Source organism: Ictidomys tridecemlineatus, chromosome 11 (genome assembly GCF_052094955.1).
Source record: "Ictidomys tridecemlineatus isolate mIctTri1 chromosome 11, mIctTri1.hap1, whole genome shotgun sequence".
NCBI lineage: Eukaryota > Metazoa > Chordata > Mammalia > Rodentia > Sciuridae > Ictidomys > Ictidomys tridecemlineatus.
Window position 1 is genome coordinate 51,011,682 of NC_135487.1, and position 20,542 is coordinate 51,032,223.

At 39.3% G+C, this 20,542-nt stretch overlaps 1 protein-coding gene across 10 annotated transcripts in view; it reads left to right on the plus strand.

Annotated features, from left to right (window-relative positions):
• The window catches only part of Dnajc6 (DnaJ heat shock protein family (Hsp40) member C6), a 160,118-nt gene that overhangs the window by 49,999 nt on the left and 89,577 nt on the right, over positions 1–20,542 (plus strand). For 2 of the 10 annotated variants that reach the window (XM_078026427.1, XM_078026425.1), the window contains exon 3: positions 15,609–15,714. The exons of 6 other annotated variants lie outside the window; for them this stretch is intronic. Coding sequence is in view for 2 of the 4 variants with exons in the window: in XM_078026418.1 (XP_077882544.1) it covers positions 6,096–6,291 (196 nt within the window). In the remaining 2 variants the exon portion in view is untranslated. Of the gene's footprint in view, positions 1–5,782; positions 6,292–6,637; positions 6,713–15,608; positions 15,715–20,542 lie in introns of those variants that run through there. 2 more of the 10 variants (XM_078026418.1, XM_078026420.1) reach the window with 2 other exon arrangements.

The following is a 20,542-nucleotide window of genomic DNA, read 5'->3' on the forward strand; positions in this document are numbered from 1 at the left end:
CCTTGTGAAGTGGCCAAAGCCTGATGAGAAAGACAGGAGTTTAAATCCTAGCTGATAGCTAGGTAACCTTCTCCAAGTCTAAAAATAAGAACACTTCTGTAGGGTTGTTGGGAAAAGTGAGAATTAAGGTATGTAAGGTACCTATAAATGGTAAGTATTCCACCAGTGACAGTTATTTTTATTACTATAGGAGTTTCAAGGAAACACAGGTTTCAGGATACTGAATTATCTTTAAACATATGCCCTACCTAGAAAATTTGTCCTGTCTTCTAGGAGACCCAGCACTCCATCAGGCACTATTCCTAAGACAATCCCTCTCCTAAGTAACATTATAGGAATAGTTCAGATATTTTCCTGTTAAGTATTGTCAGCTCCCTCAACTTTTTTTCCCAGTGCACCTCCTCTTCTTTCTTGTGTGTTGCTGTATGTGTAACTCTTGACAGCTGCTACTATTTATGCATGCATTTCTACAGTAAAACCTTGACTAACTGGGACATAGCAAACCAGAACACTTGAATGATTGTGGTTTTTCCCTCTGGACATCATTTGGAGAAGAGAGGGGGAAATGACAACTAAAGTTGTAAGAAAGATAGGAAATTTGAGAGCTAGAGAGAATCATGTGATTTAGTACTTTCAATTTTACTGCCAAGAGGATGAAAATTAATTGAGGTCATCCTGCTGATTATGAGCAGAGTCAGGGGGAGATTTCAAGTTTCTTCCTCTTTTTTTCTGGACTGTAGTGGGAAGTTGTGGCTTTTGGAATCTGTCTTGGAGATAGATGTTGTTCCTTCAGCTTTTATAGTTTCAATTTCAGGTGAGATCACAACTCTATAAGTCTCAACTACAAAGAATGACTGACAGTGGGAGTGAGTGGGATAGTCTGGGCTCAAAGGTTGGGAAGTGGAGGTGAATTATGGCACTCAGATTGGAGCCTATTACTTTCTGAAAAATGCATCTAAGCTGAAAAGTTTGGTTTTCTTTTTAAGTATAGGACAAAAAAACATTTTGGGGGGCAGATGTGGCCTATTGTTCTCCAGTTTTAGTGCCTTGTACTATCTGTATTCACAGGCCTTATATAATAGATAACCTGAATTATGACTGTAAGGCATGTTACCAAAGTATGCTATTAATTGATTTATAAATTAATAAAGCATAATTGATTTATAAATTAATAAAGCATAAAGCAGAAAATTAGAGGAATGTGTTTTAAAAACCTGATCATAATAAATTTTGCAACCGAGAAAACACAGTGGAAGCTCTGCCTTTACTTACTGTCTAATTAGTTAAAACTGTTTGTTGTCTAGTTGTGCAAATGAATTCAAATATCACAGCATATAGGTCATGTATATTTGGGAAATCTAGGACCCCTTAGTAGCAGAGGTTTTGTCTTAACGAAGACATTCATACATTTATCATCAGAATCCCCAGTGAGAAATACGGAACAGAAACACACACACACACCCCATAAACCCCAAACAATGTTTAAAGAAATGATATCTTACAGTGTTCCAAAAACTCTGTTTTCTAAATGATTTAATTTTTGTGAATATATGAACATGACTGTTAAGTTTATTTTACTGTTTATTAGTAGACTACAGCAGGTGGGGTTATTTATTTTGTCATGTAAGGAAATCACTGGACTAGGTGATAGTATGACATTTTTGTTTATTCATTAACTTATTAAATCAGTATATATTTACTTATTATTTAATGAGAGTAAGTCCCTCTCTCTCTCTTTCTCTCTCTCTCTCTCTCTTTGGTACTGGGGATTGAATCCAGGAACACTTAACCACTGAGTCATATCCCCAGCCCTTTTTTTGTACTTTATTTAGAGACAGGGTCTCATGGAGTTGCTAAGAGCCTCACTAAGTTGCTGAGGCTGGCTTTGATCTCTCCATCTTCCTGCCTCAGTCTCCCAAGTCACTGGGATTACAGGTGTGCGTCACGACGCCAATCAAGAGTAAGGTTTCTTCTGGGTGTCAAGGGGATACAAAAATGAGAAAAACTTGGATTTTTCTTTCAGGAACCTAAATGCAAATGTCTAAATTACCAAGCATAAAAAAATCACTTTACATTATACAAATTACTTTTATATTATCATGTATAAGAACAATAATATTTGTTAGGCAAGTCAGATTTTAGATTAATTTTAAAAACAAAATTGCATTTTTGAAAAAGTGATTTATTCATATAATTATTACTATATTGTTTTATTTTTTATATAAGTAGTATTTGTGAAGCACTTCCTATATGTTAGTTAATTCTTATTTCAGCCTTGTTATTATGGCATTAATAGCATGCTCATTTTACAGGGGAGAAAATGAGGCAAAGAAGTTAAGTAACTTGCCCAAAATATCAAGCTGAGAGTTAATGGACCTAGGACTCAATCATAGGCAATATAGTTCCAAGTCTTTTTTTTTTTTTTAAGTTGTTGATGGACCTTTATTTATTTATTTATATGTGGTGCTGAGAATCGAACCCAGTGCCTCACACATGCAAGGCTAGCACTGTGCCACTGAGCCACAATCCCAGTCCCCCAAACCGAATCTTAGTGTATTATATTCCTTGGGGGCAGTGGGGGAACAACATAGATCAAAGTCCTAGATGGGTCATGGCAACACCTTCATCTTTTTGTGGCCTCTGCTGTGACAAGAGAGCATTTGGGGTGGGGAATAGCATGAAGGGAATGTGGAGGCATGGAGCCTGGCTCCTGATCATTCCATAATGTGGACAGTCTTACCCAATTAATAAAAACAAGTGAAGTCAGCAGTAGAAAAGATAAAGGGAAAGAATACTGCCGCCCAAAGAGGGCACCCAATCCTTTGCCTCTGTGCCATATGTGATATTCTTGAGATAAAATGAATTATGGAGCAGTTTTGATCCTGGAAAAACAGAAGAGTTAGACTCTAAATGTTCACCTTGGGTTTTATCAGTGCCAGCCTTTCCTTAAACCCAAGTTCCAAGCATAATCACATAGACAACCTCCCATTAGCATTCTGTAGGGGAAAAAAAAAAAAAGAATCTCTTTTTAGCTTTTCCCATGGGAGGAACTAGGACTGCCAGGCACTGAGTTTAGAGCTGCATCCTAGACAGACCAATAATAATAATAATGATAGAGAACATTTGTTATATACTTACTATAAATATGTTAGGTAGTAATTTAATTATGACTTCAAGTGTATAATGATAGTATTTTATTATGCTTGTTTTATAGACTAGGTCGGTGAGATCTTCATGGAGAAGAGAACTCTATGAATCTTATTTTAGAATAGTAAAGAAATTTTAATGTTAAAATTGGTGCGTATTCCAATTTAGGTCCTAAACTCTATAATTTTTAGACTGTTGTAAATTAATCTGTTTATTCTATTTTCTTGCCTTAGGATGTTCTTTATATCCTGGTTTTGTAGAATTATAGACAAAATTGATTCTCTGATTCATTTTGTTTGTATTAAGTGTAAAGTTAAAAAATAAAACAGTACTCGTAGCCCATTCATGTTTTTCTTTAAATTTGCAAACTTGGGAGATAGATATCCAAAAATACAAAGGCATATGTCTCATCTATAATTTCTTCCAACAACGTGTCTGCAACTCTTAAGTTGAGCAAAAATAACCAAGAGTGCTCTTTTTGAAAATAATAACTTTTGCTTTTTTAAAAATGGTCCTCTCTAAATTTTCGTAGTCCAGCTACTTAAGATCCAGCATTTGTCAAGATACCTAACAAATGAACACTAGGTATTTATGCATCCTATGGATCAGTCATGAATAAAAATAAAAATAATTCAGAAAAAGATTATTTTAAAATGTTATTGGAAAAGATTTTGTTATTTGATTTTAAGAGTTATTAGTTCGGGCTAGGGATGTGGCTCAAGCGGTAGCGCGCTCGCCTGGCATGCGTGCGGCCCGGGTTCCATCCTCAGCACCACATACCAACAAAGATGTTGTGTCCGCCGAGAACTAAAAAATAAATATTAAAAATTCTCTCTCTCTCTCTCTCTCTCTCTCCTCTCTCACTCTCTCTTTAAAAAAAAAAAGAGTTATTAGTTCAGTGAAGTAATTAAAATAGCTCAATCTGACAGATTTGGAAAATTGAAAGTAAAACATTTGTGTTTAAATTTTATTATTTTTTTCTGTCACTACTCAAGTTGCTTGACTGTATTATAAGTGAGCATTTACTTTGATTGTGATTCAGGTCTCACCACACCTTTATTAGATGGGAAAAAAAAAACATTAGTCAGGGATTTTAGGTCTCCCCAGAAGGACTGGAGATCCACAATATGGCACTCTTGACCTCTTCCAATTCATTTTTTGCTTTTTTACAAGAATCTTTGAGTATTTCTTGAACAAGAACATATCTCTCAAGCTAAGTAATTTGTTTTATTTAGACCTATGCAGAAGTGGAGCTTCCAGGAAACTCTCTGGGATTGCAAATGATATGGGCTGAAATCTCTTAAATGCTATAGTTTGATTTTGTGTCCTGAAGTGAAGTGATCAAAATAATGAGCAGTGGTGAGGAAAAAAAGGCAAGCTGTCTCTATGTATCGGCTTTAGCAGATGTTACATGTGTATACTTTTTCTTGTGTTGAAGAGGAAACTCAAAGGACTTTTGAAAGACTTCTCACTTAGCCACTCCAAGTCCTAGTGGGGAAAATGATAATTTTTAATAAAAAAATTTCACCTATACTTTCACCTGAGCTGAGGAACATTAGGGGTTCTTTTGACATTTTATAATTTCTAGTGAAAATGAACACTTGATAATTTTATTTTGAGATTTAACAGAGTTCACTCAGGTTTTCTAAGGCCTGAAAGTTATACAATGTCGGGGTCCTCTAAGAATACAAAATCACAAATGTAAAAATCAGTCACACAGCTTTGGAAAGGCCTTTTTTTTTTTTTTTTTTCCCCAAGAAAGAAGCCCTGATTCTTAAGCTTAAGTAACTTCATGATGAATTCTCCTCTGATAATGACTGATTGCTTTCTTTGTTCAGAATTATGAAAGAAAAGTAAGGGGCGAAACCAGAGGACAGAAAGAAAATCCTTGTCCACCTTGCTTTCCAGCTGTCACTTCAAGCCTGTTGACTGATATAGTTCTTCCTCCAGGTCCCAAGGTAAATGATGACATATCCGAAATTGCCCCTGACTTAGCTTCCACTCCTCACTCCAATTGCTCCACTTCATTCTCCCAACAAATAGTTACTAAATGATCAGATGGACTTATTAGGTGGAATGGACTCAACTATCACTTAGCATTAGAATAGCCAGCTCTTTGATATTTTACTTAGGGATTATCCCCTGTTCTGGGGAATGTGCAAAATAACTGATATCTTTTCATTCTCTTATACATCAGCCTGATATTAACATGCCTTCTTTCCTTTTCCTTCCCCCGCCCTCCCTAGGAGTTAGGAGTTACCATCCATCTGGCTTTGATTTGCCAGATCTGCCAGCGAATATAGGCTAAGTTACACAAAATGGGCGTGTCTGGGTCTTACCAAGAGACCTCCAGGTCTTCAAAGCTTACCGAGCGGAGACACCTAGGCGCTTTCTTTAGCACACGAGCGCTAATACGCCCCCTCCCACCCCTGTTGTAGTAGTCCCCTCCCCCTCCTACCCCGCCCCGTTTTACGCCTTCTGCCTCCCTTCCCTCCAATCTCCCCTCTTTCTACTCCTTCCTATTTATTCCTTCCCCACGGGCCAGCCGCTCTTGGAGCTGCCCTTCTGCGTGGAGAGGCGACGCGGCGACACCTATAGGATTGCTTCCGGGCACTACTCAGCCAGAGGTGGCTGGCCCGGGCCGGAGCTCAGCCCGGCCCGCAGCTCCGTGGGGTGGCACCGAGGACGCGCGCACCCGCCTGCCTGCGCCCGCCCTCCCTTCCTCCCTCGCTCCCGGCCCTGAGCTGCGCTCTGCCCAGGGCGGTGGCTTCGCTTTGCCCGGCAGAGCTCCTCTCCGGTGGCCGCTCCCTTTTTTGCCTCCTCTTTGCGTCATGTCGGGCACTTGATTTTTTTTTTTTTTAAATCCCTCCTTTAGCGGGTTGCACCTTCCACCTCCCCTCTCCTTTCCCAGGTTGATCCCCCCACCCCCCTCTTCTCTGAGCTTGTCCATGAGCCTCCTCGGGAGCTACCGGAAAAAGACCAGCAACGATGGTTATGAATCTTTGCAGCTGGTGGACAGTAACGGGGACTTAAGTGCGGGGAGCGGCGGGGGTGGCGGCAAGCAGAGAGTGAACACCGCGGCAGCGGCGGCGCGGAGTCCCGCCCGGCAGCCTCCGGACCGCGCCAGCACCATGGACAGCTCAGGTAGCGCTGCTGGCGGGGTAGCGCGCGGCGCTCCGCTTTTCCGGGCCTCCGGAGCGGCCCAGTCCACTAGCTCAGGGTTTGCACTTCTGCCCGGGCTTGGGAGAGACTGGGTTGGAGGCGACCGCATCTACAGTGTCGCGTCTCTCATTTCTTTTCGTCCAGGGAGCTAGGAAACGTTAGATCAGTCCAGAGGCCCAGTGACCGTAGGGAGCACCTCTTAATCTCTTTAGACGACTGCATACTGGGGGCGGGGAGGGGGAAGGAAAGAGGAGGGAGGGGAGAGGTGTGGAAGAGAAGGGAGGGGGTGACGCGAAGAGCGACTTGGAAGGAGGGCGGGGAGAGGCAGCTGCTTTCACTACCAGCTGGATGAGGGGGAGAGGTGAAGGAGCAAGTGCGTTGATTGTTTTGCAGCCTGTGGACGGTATTTATTCCAATTGTTATTCTGATGTTATTTACAATTCTGTAAAGCTCTGCCATATCTTAACTCAGCTGTCTGCTGGGGTTAATGTTGACTTCTTTCTCATGAGGTTTTACCTGGGATCTAGAGTCCTTTTACTCAGCTTTTTGTGTTTTGCACAATGAAATTTATTTCATCTGTTTTTTGGCCTTGATTTTGTTTATCTTTTTGCATTGAGTGTACTAATATTTCATAAACCTTTATATGTACGGAAATGGAAGGCCTCTAAACTTTCTATCTGGGCTTGCAACCGTCTTTTATAAAACATTTAGCAAGTTAGAGTTCTCTCTTTAAAACGCTGTTAGCATTTAGCGATTTGTGTAGCAAAACAGTCATTTAATATATCCATGTTGGACCAGAAGTATTCTTACAGCTATTTTTTCATCTTTCCAGGGAACTAGCACCAGAGGATTGTATACATAGAGATAATTGATAATTGAAGTCCTCAGTGGTTTGTTCTACACTGCTAACTTTAAAACTGGACAACCGAGGGTTCCAGAGAAAAGATTCATGTTGGTTGTTTGGGCAATAATGAAACAAAACAATTTAATTCCTACACTTTACAAACAAATGCATGTTTAATTGTTTAATGGCTCTCCCTGGGCCATCATTTTCTCATCCCTAAGTGGGATGAAATATTGTCCACAGATGGTCAAATGTCCTGGGATGAAAACAAGTCAACCAGTCATGCTCTTGCTGAAGTTAAGTAAGTATAGGTGGATGTTCTCTCAAACCATTTTAAATTAAGATAACATCCCTAAGGAATTGATTGATGGTTTCAGGGTCTTGGTATGGATGCTCTATGTGATTATTTGATTTGTGTTTTTCCAAATCTGTGGTATATCAAAGTGCAATCCATCTTTGAACTGGATGTGATCTCCTTTAAATCTTAAACAGATTCATGTGCTCTGATTGATGCTACTATTCACAATCATTTTTGAAACATAGTGGGCAAGTAAGCAAATGTTTGAAACAAACACATTCCAAATGAGTGTGGAGAAGCATTATTTCAGGAATATGAACAGGCATCCATATGTTTTCACGTCTCATAGGAATTATCAGCTTATGAGTTGGAATTTGTTTTTAAAGTATGCTACGTTACAAAAGAAATGCAACATATATTTCATTACCTGTCTGTGTTCCAGCTTCTGTGCTTAGATAGGGGTGGAATACAGCAGTGAATGAAATCCTTTTGGACTCTAAGGAGTGGTCATTTAGTAAGGGCAGTTACTAATGCAGAGTGTTGCCTTTGGTAAATTCTGGATTTTCGAGAATTATCTTTTTCATTAAGTCAGACTTTTTCAATAGTCCAAGAGAAGAATGAATTGCCTTGATAAACCTTTGTGATGGGAAAGCAATTCCATGAAGAATAATGTTATTTCAAAGGCACTAGTGCCAGGAGTTGGTTCTTTGACTTGATCAAGCTAGCACTGTATGAAGAGGCTGCAGGATTTACTCCTGCCCCCATTCTCTCCTACATCTGGTTAGGGGAATGTTGTGCCTTTGTTGCAGCAGCGTAATGTATCTTATGAGTATTTTGATGCTTACTTAAATTGAGAATGCAGTTTGAAATGATGCTGTTTGGCTTGGGTGAGAGATTGGACTCTGAAATGGGTTTCATTTACTAATACAACTATGTCTTGTCTAATTATAGTTCTTTCTACTAAGAGCTTCAAAGTGTGGCCTGTGCAGTATAAATGTATCCATTTGTTTAGGACAGTTAATTAAATCCATAGATCACTTCTAATGTAACAGTAATCTGCCCATTTATTCAACTGATTTTACTGTGACATGGTGGATAGGATAGAAGGTTCATGGGGCTTTTGCTCTGGCAGAAATGTTTATGAATGGAAAAAAAAATATGTCAGTGTCCTGCTAGAGAACTTAAAGCTTAATCTTAACAATCATGTACATTTGAATGGCTGTTTATAATAGACAGAACACTTGGACATTCATCTTATTTCACTTTTCAGAATTCTATTAAATAGGTAAGCAGCATGTGTCTGTGTCTGGAGACTTGGGATCAAACCTTTGCAGTATTACACCTTGCTGAATAACCTAGTAACCTTTTAAATCCTTTCCCTTATTTGGAAAAGGAGAACTGCAATAGCTGATCTTGCCATAGAACTTCAGCTGAATCTCAAAACATCATGAGAATACATTTGCAAACCTTCTTAACTTTTCTTTCTGTGCCCTTCCAGTTTATTACATGAGGATGATATGTTAGGAGATGGTAGTAGACATGTCCTAGGTAAAATAGCTGGTTAATGACATCCAGACTAGGACTTCTCCCTAAGGGCTGAGATTTTCTCTATTGAACTATACTTTCTGTGTAGCCATAGTACAACTAATTATTGAATTAGAAACAATATTATCTACTTTGATTTCCATTCTGCTTTTTAGATGAAAAGGGGACAGATGTTTAGAGAAATGTAAATATTCTAAGTCAACAGACTCTCAAGTGGTAAATTCCAGAGTCGTCTCCTAGTTTTCTCTTCAAATGATTCCTTAGAAAAGGTTGTGCATACCTGTAATCCCAACGATTCAAGAGACTGAAGGAGCAGGATGGCAGTTCCAGACCAACTTCAGCAACCTAGCAAAACCCTCAGCAAATTAGCAAGGCCCTGTCTCAAAAATAAAAAGAACAGGAGATGTAGCTTGATGTTAAAGCACTCCTGGGTTCAATTCCTAGTGCCCCCAGTTGTCATTCAAATGTCATCCTGTCTTACCTAAAGGCACTGCAGCTGAGAAACTCTGTGTTTTTCATGTGTGTGCTGTAGTTTTCAAGGAAGCCTAACTCAGAAAAGTAGAACTTCCCACCAGAGCCACTGAAGTGTCCCAACATTAGGCTTATCTTAAAAAGTTCATGATGATATTCCATAAAAAAACCAGTCCAATTAAAATACGTCATGTATTAATGAAGTTTAGAAGAATAAGGATAATGAAGAATGCTTAGATACTTTCCTATTTAGTGTGGAATCTGATTGGAAATGAAGATTATGGTTTACAATTCCATTTTATTACTATTCTAAGTAGTGTTTAAATGTAGTGTCCATATTTTGAATTGGATTTTAACATTGTGAAATATTTATTTGGTTACTTTACTTCTTAGAAATATAATTAAGCATAATGTATCTGCCTATTTAAAGATCTTGTGTGTTAAAGGCAAGGTTGACTAATTTACTTGATTTGTGGCTATAATTTGGATGTTTCTGGGTAACCATTGAAGGATGTGCCAGTTACTGGATAATAGTAAGACATGTTCATGTCTGTCTCAAGTTTCAAATGCTTGGGGACTGCCAGCTTTCTTGGGTTTGGAAGGAGAATCCTTTGAACTAAATCTCTGAAACAAGGTCATGTGGGCAATAATGAGTGTCTTTAGTGGCTTCTCAGGCAGTACCATCAGCGCAGAGTTCTTTCTTTGGGCAAAATCAATCTTTTTTTTTTGTTTGTTTTTTGTTTTTGTTCTTTTTCTTTTTTTCTCTATGTTGTTCTTTTTCTTTTTCTTGAACCTGGGGATTCCTTACCACTGAGCTGTATCCTCATCCCTTTTTATTTTGGGATAAGTTCTTGCTAAGTTGCTGAGTCTGGTCTCAAACTTTTGGTCCTCCTGTCTCAGCCTCCTGAGTACCTGCGATCACAGGTATGTGCCTCTGTGCCAGGCTTTCAAAATCAATCTTTCTACTTTCTATAAAATAAATTCAATTCTTTCATATGGCAACCTTGTGATTCTTTGAGAACAGATATTGTTTCTCCTCTTTGTCCAAGTCTCCTCTTTTCCAGGTTAATCAAACCTACTGATTCTTTACTTGTTTTTTCTACATGCTATTTCTATATAATCATGCTAAGCTTTGAGAATAATTTATATTTTCAATTTTGCATAAACAGGACCTTTCATTATTTTTTATTATAAATGGTTTTCATGCTCTTTGCTAAAAAAGAATTAAAGATTACAGAAAGCAGTAAGAAACAGTTAAGTACCTTCTTTACTTTAAGTACCCTCTCTGATGTTTAAACCTTTGCCTCAAAGATAACCCTTATTGAAAGTTTCTGAAAGGACTTTCAACACATAGTGTACATGTGTATAAGTGTATATATTTCACAAATATGAATTTATATATACCATTAAAATTGTAATAAAAGGGAAATTCAGAGTTTATTTATGAATGTATTTGTACTTTGTTCATTAATGCTTTAAAATAAAAATAGCTAAAATTTAATGAATATAATCCAAGCATCATGCTAAGCACTGTACATATGGTATCTTTTTAACTTTCATAAGAATTCTTTAAGGGAAGCTGGGGGCAGTGTTGCATGCCCCTAATCCCAGGGACTGGGGAGGCTGAGGCAAGAGGATCACAAGTTCCAGGCCAGCCTCAGCAATTTAGCAAGACCCTGTCTTAAAAAATAAAAGGGATTGGGGATATAGCTCAGTGGTAAAGCACCTCTGGGTCTAATCTTCAGAACAATAACAACAACAACAAAATTATAAGGTAGGGATAGTTATCTCACTATAGTTGAGTACACCAAGTAACAGAGAGCTTAATCTAGTTACCTGAGATTACATAGGCTCTACCTGGTCTATATTGAGTAAAATACAATAGAGAAATACTTTTAAGATTGCAAATGAAAAATTCAGTAGTGAATTTTTCTGTGGCAAGGAGAAATAGGAATGATTGGGAAAACTGAAATGAGTGCAGTTGTTTTTCATTTTAAATCTCCTGTAACATGACAAATGTGTCTCCTTGATTTAAATATAACATAAAGGATTTTAAAAATGCTGGAAACGAAAGAGAAAGAGCAAGAGCAGCATTGACTGAGGCTGATTAAACCTTGATATGACACTGAGAGAACAATGCAGTTGGTACAGCTTTATAAATTTATGGAACAATATCTTGCCAAGGAAAATGGATCCCCATTGCTCTCAGGATAAAGGCCAGGGCATTCTTAAGTGGACATCAGAAGCCCATTGTGGAACCTCTGAAAACCAGTCCAATAAAACTTCTTGTTTTTCCTTCACAGAAAGATACTGCCCCCTCCATTTCTGTGCTTTTTCACACACTGTTCCCCTGCTTTAGCCCACTTATCTCATAGCCACCTGGATATCCATTTTCTCAGGTTCTCTCCTCCTCTTGAGATCATGGCTTGCTATTCCTTTACCCCTGCTGACTGCCAGCGGTGGTCAACCTCCCTGCCCCTCAACAGCCCGGCTGCCCCATCAGCCGCCCAGCTGCTCCCTCAGCTCTTATCACATGCAGTTGTGATGTGCTGCCTGGCCTGTCTCTCCCTCTAGACTGTAAATAAAGTTCAGAGCAAGGCTTTGTCTTATTTGCCTTTGTATTCTTGTCACTGCTTGGCATTTATTAGGAGCCTGATAAATACTTGTGGAATGAATGAAAGCATGAACAGATTTTGAATTTTTGAAAAGGGCATTTATAATGAAATGTGCCTATCCAAAACTAAAAATAAGTATACAGTCAGATTTTAACAGAAATGAGGCCAGGCTTAAAGAAATGAAATGGCTGGCAGAAAACTAGAACTAATTCAGTAGTGAGCATTTTTTCAATGTGCAAGAATACCAGAGGGGAGAGAAAGATGATAGCCTGTAACCCAGAGCCAAAAGAGTTTCCAAATGCAGAAAAGTAAATAAATAACTTAGCAAAAAATTTTCCCAACTCTCCCCTACCAAACGTGATTTGTTGTATGTAACTTTTTTTTTTTTTTTTTGTCAATGGGAAAAATAAGAACTCAAGGGCTGGGGTTGTGGCTCAGCAATAGAGCACTCACCTTGCACGTGCGAGACCCTGGGTTCGATCCTCAGCACCACATAAAAAAACAAATAAGTGAAATAATAGTTTTTTGTCTAACTACAACTAAAAATAAATATTTAAATAAAAATAAGAACTTAAAATGAATGCAGATTTTTTTTTTAAACTAACTGGCATTATATGACTTTTATCTATGCTCTGTATACTTCTTAATTAGGGTCACAAAGTTTGAATGGTGGTCATTTTCACGTTTGTGTTTATGTTAAAAGTCACCTTTGGCTCTCTAGAGTTGTTGATAAGCTTTCTAGTGATTTACTACCTTTTTTTTTTTTTTTTTTTTTTTTGGTGCTGGGAATCGAACCCAGGCTTGTGCATGCAAGATTTACTACTTTTTATAATCTGTGTTTACTGTCTTGAAGTTTTTGGAAAAAGCTGAATTTTTGAGATAGATCAGAGAATCCTATATTGTGTGTTTTCTTGTTGCAAAATTTGAAGTTTAGGAAAAAAAATAAATTATAGTTATTGTACATTAAACAACTACTCCTGAAATTTATCTGGAAACTTTTGACAGAGGAGCTTATTGTCAGAGGAGTAAGTCCTTCATGGTCCAGAGGATTAGGAAATTTCATAACATGTGCCAAGAGATCTGGCAATTTCTACTGCCTTTAATTGCTTTACCTTACATGTCACAGGTTATAATCTAGATCCAAAATACCTTCTTATTTCAGTATTTCACATGAGCATAATTCTAAAAAGTATTGGGGGTAAAATTTAAGTAAAAACTCAACTGTGTGTGATATTAACTAATAATACAAATAACACCACCGAGGAGGTACCACCAGTGGCTCCTAGGCAGGATCAGGTTTGACTACACAGAAAATTATAATTGGTGTCTTGCAGGCTAGGACTCTTCCTGGTAGCTGGAAAGTGTGTTTGGCATACAGTGTAAGCTATTTCCTGATTTTTAGAATGCCATATTGTGAAAGCCGTGCCTATTAAAATTGGCCTCTTGGCAAAAGGCAGGGTGAATAGATGGTATAATAATAGACATGAAAAGTGTTGGGGAGTGTAGAAGAAAGAGCCATAATTTAACCAGGAGGACTGTGGAAGGCCACCATAGAAGGTGATGTTTGAGGTAGATATCAGTAAGTGGAAAAGGGAGGAAAACTGATTTGGGCTGGGGGCTCAGGCATAGCGACATCATCACGTATAAAGTGTCAGGAGAATTGCGTTTAGGCCTTGAAGCTGAAGCCCAGATGGGTGGAAAGCACTGTAGCAGATGGCGCTGGGAAAAGCAGACTGAGCTCAGGGCAGGGGCAGCCTATAGAGGAGCTTGCACTTGATTCTGTAGGCGCTGGGAAACCATGATGATTTGAGGTAGAAGTGAGGGTTGTCTTGTCCATTAGGTATAGCATCTAGGGCCCACAAACTTGTTTTAATTTTCATTTCTTTTGAAAACCAAAATAAAATTAGTGAGCGTGACAGTAATGAATTCATTTTTATACCAATGCAGTCATAAAACATGTCTTATCTTTTTCTTTTTTGCTTATTATTATTATTATTATTATTAAAGGAAGAATGAGCCCACAAAGGCAAAATTGCCTAGGGCTCACAAAAGTCATACTGCAGCACTAGGGAACAGAATGTGAATCCTGAAGATAGCTTCAGCTTTTTGAAGGATGAATAACACCCTGTGTCTTGACTGCATCAGATTTATTTGAGGAGTCACTGGCAAGCGCAGACTGCTGGGTCCAGGGATTTCGGATTTAGTAGGGAAGGAAAGGGAGCACTGGAAGATAGAGCGTGCATCTAGAAGAACTGGCAAGTGGCAGTTTATTTGATAACCTGAGAAATCAAGAAGGCCCAAGTCAGGGTAGTGCCAGTGGGCCTGGGGAAATAGAGGCAGCCCTGGGAAGCAGTGCTCAGATGAATGGACTGACAACTGGCTGGATGTGGGATGTGAGGTTTAGGGGAGTCAGAGACATTTAGCCAGCATGGCAGCAGGAAAGGAAGTAGTTTCTGATCTTGGCCCAAAGTGGAAAATGTGACCAACTGGTTTTCTGTGCTGCAGGCCCACTGCGAATATGCTTGTGCAAGGGCTGAATATGCTGTGAGCTTGGCACAGGGTTTCACCAGGCTTTCAGCTTTTTGGTAGGCTGCCCATCAGGCTGTGCAGAAGCCCAGGGGAATACTTTGGAGGGGGCGAGAGGCAGGAGCCTGGAGGATGAGTAAGGTAATCTGTGGAAACAAAAGAACTCAGCTCTGTGACACTGGGCTGAGGCCAGGATGGTGTAGGGTGGCGGTCTGTCTCTTTGCCCATTCTTATTGGGGGACCGCAAGGCTCTTCTGGTTCTATGCTAGGTGGTGGAGGCACAGGAAGAAAGGTCAAGCACCAGAGAACTTGGAAGATGATTACTGAAAGCAGGAATCCTTGATCTCTTTGGAAACAGACAAACACCTGGCCCCAGAAATTCCCAAGGACTGCCTTGTACCAACCAGCATTGGGTCACTTGAGCACTGCGGCAAAAATCTTAGCAGGGTGACAGTTACTCACCCTCATTCTTCTCTTAGTTTGTCCCTCTTCTGTCATCTTTCACTCCCTTCTCCCCTTCCTTCCTCTTTTGTCTCTTCCCCTTCATCTTCATCTTTCTCATGCCTCTCCCCTCTTTGTTCTCCTCTTCCCTTTTCCAGTCTGGGTCTCCTCCTTGCTTCCCAGTCAGTGAGTCAGCGCGTTTGGGAGACTTGGAGCCCCATGCCTCAGGAAGGTGTATGGATGACTGAAGTCTTGGGTTGTGTGCATGCATGTGACTTAGTTCCCTGACTGCTGCATGTGGCCCAGTAGGTGCGAACATGGGTGTTACTTTCCAGTTTGGGTAATTGCATCTGACCTACCTAAAATTTCACTTGCTGCTTCAATTAGCAAAGTGTTCCACACTGTAACTTGGTGATGGGAGGTTTCATAAGCCTCTATCCCAGAGGCAGCTGTATTTCATTCAGATGAAGGAGAAAATGTTACTAATTTGTATCCAGGGAGTGCAAATTTGTAGCTCACCATTTTTTTCCTCTCTGTCTCTCCTTGCTCACCTTTGCAGGAAAGCAGAACTTTTTCTTCCTCTCTCCTGTGGCTGAAGCCTAGATAAATTGCTCTATTTTCAACCATCCCAAGTCCAAATTTGCGGACGCCATTGAGCAGAGAAGGTACCAGAGAATTATGAGTTAGAAGCTTCAAATATAAGCTCTGTCTTTGTCATTTACAAGCTGTGACCTTGGACAGGTTATTTAAATGAGAAGAATCATACTGCTTCTGTCTTTCAGGCAAGGTGAAATGTGAGAATGAATAGGAAAGCATTTTACACTCCATATGTCTTTGTTCATTCATTTCCTAAGTGCCTTCTGACTTCCTACTGTGTGATGGCACTGTTCTAGCACAGGGATATAGCAAAGGATGACACAGAGAAGACCTTGGAACTCAGGAGCTTCCATAACTGTAGGTAAATGGTTATATGGTATACTGAATGCTACCGAGGCACTGGAATGAGGGGACAATAATTAGGTAGTGGTGGGAAGGGGCACTATTTTAGCGAGGGACCTCAGGAAAACCCTTTCTGAGGAGCTAAGCTTTGAGCTAACACAGAAGAAACTGAAGATAAAGCAGATAAGAAGAGCTGGGTGCAGTGTATTTTAGTTACAGCTGTGCTTTGCCTAACAACAGGGATACTGTCTGAGAAGTGCATGCTTAGGCAATTTCATCGTTGTATAAATATCGTACGGTGTACTTAACACAAACTAAGACTGCCACAATGTCACGAGGTGATATAATCTCATGGGACCACCATCATAGATGGGGTTTGTTGTTAGCTAAAACATCACTATATAGCACGTGACGGCACTAGGCGCAGCAAGTGCAAAGACCTGGAGGAGGTGCAAAGCTTGGCAGAAAGGAGAATGTAATCAGTGTCACTGCTGTTTAGCAAATTAAGAGGGAATGACAATAAATGAAGTCCTAGTTGTGTTTTTAAGGGACCATTGTGGATGCTAGAGTTGAGAAATAATTTGAGGTGGTTTCATAGATGTGCCTCAATGGTACTATGTACCAACTTTTTAATTTTCAAGACTTTTTTTTTTAGTTTGACTGGTTTATTTATTTTTAAATTTTTAAAAAATGTTTATTTCTTAGTTTTTTTAGATGGACACAATGTCTTCATTTTACATTTATGTGGTGCTGAGGATCGAACCCAGTGCCTTCTGCATGCTAGGCGAGTGCTCTACCACTGAGCCACAACCCCAGCCCCTATTTATTTTTTAAATTTTTTATGGGTGCATTATAGTTATATGTAATTGTAGTATTTGTCATTACATATTCATATGTAAGCATAATGTAACAATATAATCTGGTCAAAATTTTCCTCAGTAAGACTTTATTTATTTAGAGCGGTTTTAGGTTCACGGTGAAATTGAAAGGAAGATACAGAGCTGCCTTTTCTCATCCTCCGCCTCCACACATGCCTAGCCTTCCCCTTTATCAGCTTCCACCAACAATGCCCTGTCATATTTAGATCTTACAATGGTCCAGTGAAGTAGTTGGCATGAACAAAATGTTCTAGAAAGGAGAAGCTCTATGAGGCCCAAGGAGTTTATGCGAAGCCAAGCCAGCAGTGGAGCCCAGGTCTTCTAACATATTGGAGTGTGACAGAAGCTTGCAAAGGAGGAAGGTTGAGACCTTGGGCACCGTATGTTTCAGATAGATCAGCTGCTCTAGGAGCTGACAAGCTGGAGGGATAGAACAGGAAAAATTGGTTGTTTACTGCTAGGTTGCCCTTGAAAAGTGTAGCAGGATTACTGTATTTACTGGTCATAAAATCCAGCCATTAAAATCCCCTACCAGGGTAGGACTCTGGCTTTGTCTCCAAATGTGCCAGGAGAGAACCGTCTCCATTATGCCTCTCACTGGCACACAGAGGCTGGGGACTGTCACACACTGTCTTGTTTTGTGAGCATTTGCAGTTGTAACAGATGATCGCTCTATTTCATGTCTTGCTTTGTTTTCAAGCCACTGCATGAAAGCCAGGCCTTTTGTCTCCTAACAACCAAATCCTCCCAAAAGCCCACTTTAGTTTATAGCAGTGATATATGTTCATGAAAAGAAAACTTAAAACAATTCAGAGAGTGATATAAAAATCAAAGTAAAAAACCCATTTCCTTTCTCCCCAGCTTCTAGTCCTACTCTCCAATGTAACTCATATTCTAATGATTTTTGCATTAATTTAGAAATTTTCCCATGCATATGCAAACATATGCAACCACATGAACAAAGCAGATTCTTGCATACACATACATCCATATGCATGCATTCATAGATAATGTACATGTGTATGTCCTGGAATTGTTTTCCATCTGCTCTTCTATAACAGTTTTTTATTTAACATTGTATCTTGCAAAACTTCCTACATTAGTACCTAAAGATGTACCTTATTTTCTCTAATGACTACTTTCCATGCCACTGTCCTAATTCTTCTATGTATTGTTAGTAAATATATTGGGACATATGTATTTATTTATTTTTAATTGACACATAATAATTTACTTATTTACAGGGTATGGTGTGTATCAATACATATATGCAATGTATGATCAGATTGTGTAATTGGTATATCAAATATTCAGAATCCTCTTTCTAGCTATTTTGAAATGTGCACAAGTATATATTTTGTATATTGTTGTATGTGGTCTACCTGTGGGGAACATTCTGAGGTAAGGAATGGCTCAGAGGAAGAACATTTGCAATTCACATTATAGTATAACTTGCTGTAGAGCTTGGTACCAGCTGTCTAAGAACCTGGTACCAACTGAAATTTCTAACAATATATGAGATTACCTGTTTTCCTACGTCTTTTTTAAAGCTGAGTATTATCTCCAGGCATGTGGCACACATCTGTATACTAGTGACTCAGGAGGCTGAGGCAGAAGAATTGTAAATTCAAGGCCAGTTTCAGCAATTTAGGGAGACCCTGTTTCAAAATAAAAAAATAAAAAGGGTTGGGGATATAACTAAGTGGTAATGCACCCTTGGGTTCAATACCCAGTATGGAAACAAAACAAAAACTGGGTATTATCAGACTTCTTAATCTATGCAAGTTTCATAAGTGAGAAATGATAATTGTTCGCTTGACTTGAAGTTGTCAATAAATGTTGATATTTCTATGAATTATTTTTGTTGTTAATAGTTTTAATTACTTTTGTTAGGTAAGTAATACATATTCAAGGCAAAATAATTTAGAAAATGCAGAAAAACACAGAGATACAATAAAAATAACTGGCAAACTTGTTTTCCCATGGAAAACCATTGTTGACATTTGGTATGTCCTTTTGTCTCTTATCTAACAGGAAGTAATGAATGAAAACTTCCCTTGTTACCATCTTGTCTCTTCATTAATTGTGGCTACTAACTTTCTTATGGAATATTTCAATACAGCAGTGGAGAGGAGTCCTGAAATTGGAGTCAGTGGTAGTTCCAGATTTAAGTTTGGATATTGCTTCCTAGCTTTGTGACCCTGGGCAAGACATTTTACCCTACGGAACTTCTGTTTTTCCCTTTATTAAAAAAATGCCTCTGTTATGAAATTGTTAGGAAGATTTAATGGAACGAGATCTAGTGCATTCTCTACCCTGTGGCAGATGCTTGACAAGTATTGGCTGTATCAAGAGGTTGGAGTGAAGTAGGGCAGTGTTGAGGACATTTAATTATCCTGAGGTTTCTTCAGGTTCTTTTTGCTGTCTTCCTTTTACAAGGCTCTGAACCTTTTCTTTGTCATATTCATCCTGGGGTTCTTCCTGAGCATGAAGGCAGTGCACAGACGTAGTGAGTCCTCTTAACTGTGCAGGATGCTTGGGGTGAAGCAGCCAATAAGAAGTTGACTTAGTTTCTGAGTAATAATGCTTGTTACATTATGGCATGATCAGTATATCTCAGTTTAAAGATAATTTTGAGGGTGGAGGATAAAGTCAGAAACTTTCCAAGGATGAAAGGAAATTGGCATGTATGTTCTAAGTGGGACTAAGCTTGTTTTCTTTTAAAAAAATTCTTCTAGTGTTTCTACAAAACCTAGGTCATGTAAGGCAGTAGTTATCAAAGAAGGGGCTATTTTTGCTCCTTCTCCTGGGAACAGTTGGCAATGTCTGATTTTTGATTGTTACATTAGTGGGAGGAGTTACTGGCATCTCTGGGGTAGAGGCTAGTTTGTTGCCAAACATCCTATAAAGCATAGTATAGCTCCCCATAACAAGGAATAATCTGGCCCAAAATGTTAGCAGCACTGAGGTTGAGAATCGCTGATAGAGGGAATACACTGATTATGAGTTGAAGATTGCAAATCTGGTGAAGTGTATGTTCATGGATCCATCAAGCTCAAGGTATGGGTTGGTACCACAAATTAAACCACACCCAAAAGGAGTTTCTTGCAAGCTGCAAGAAGCCCCTTTGCTTCTCAGGGAGCTGGTATGGAACAGGCCTAAATTTTAAAATGGCTGTCTTTGGCTAGATTATCACCTGCAGGCAGCTGAGGTACTTGGTTCAAGCTTGGGTCTTAGTTTCCATGGGATCCATTCGAACTTTTATTCATTCAGCAAACACTGATAAAAAGAGAAGCCCAAGTTCACTGCTATGGGAAATAAAAAAGGAAAAACAAAGCCAAAGTATCTGTCCTAAAGGAGCTTAGAAGACACTATTGTGGTTAAGAATTCAGATGTGGCTCTGTGTTACCTGGGCTTGAAGTCTGGCTTTGATGCTTCTGTTTTTATTTTATATAAATATATTTTTGGTGCTGGGGTCGGAACTATTGCGAGGTGGCCAGAACCTTGCTAGGATAATTTTTCCTGCTCAGGAAGAGATAAGACACCTGAAAAAATAAAGTCTGAAATAGCGAAGAAAAGAAAGGCAAAGTCAGAAAAATAGTTTCAAATGCAGAGTGCCTGATAGATCCAGCCCACACAGGAGCTGGAGTTGAACAGTTGAAAAACCTCTCTGATG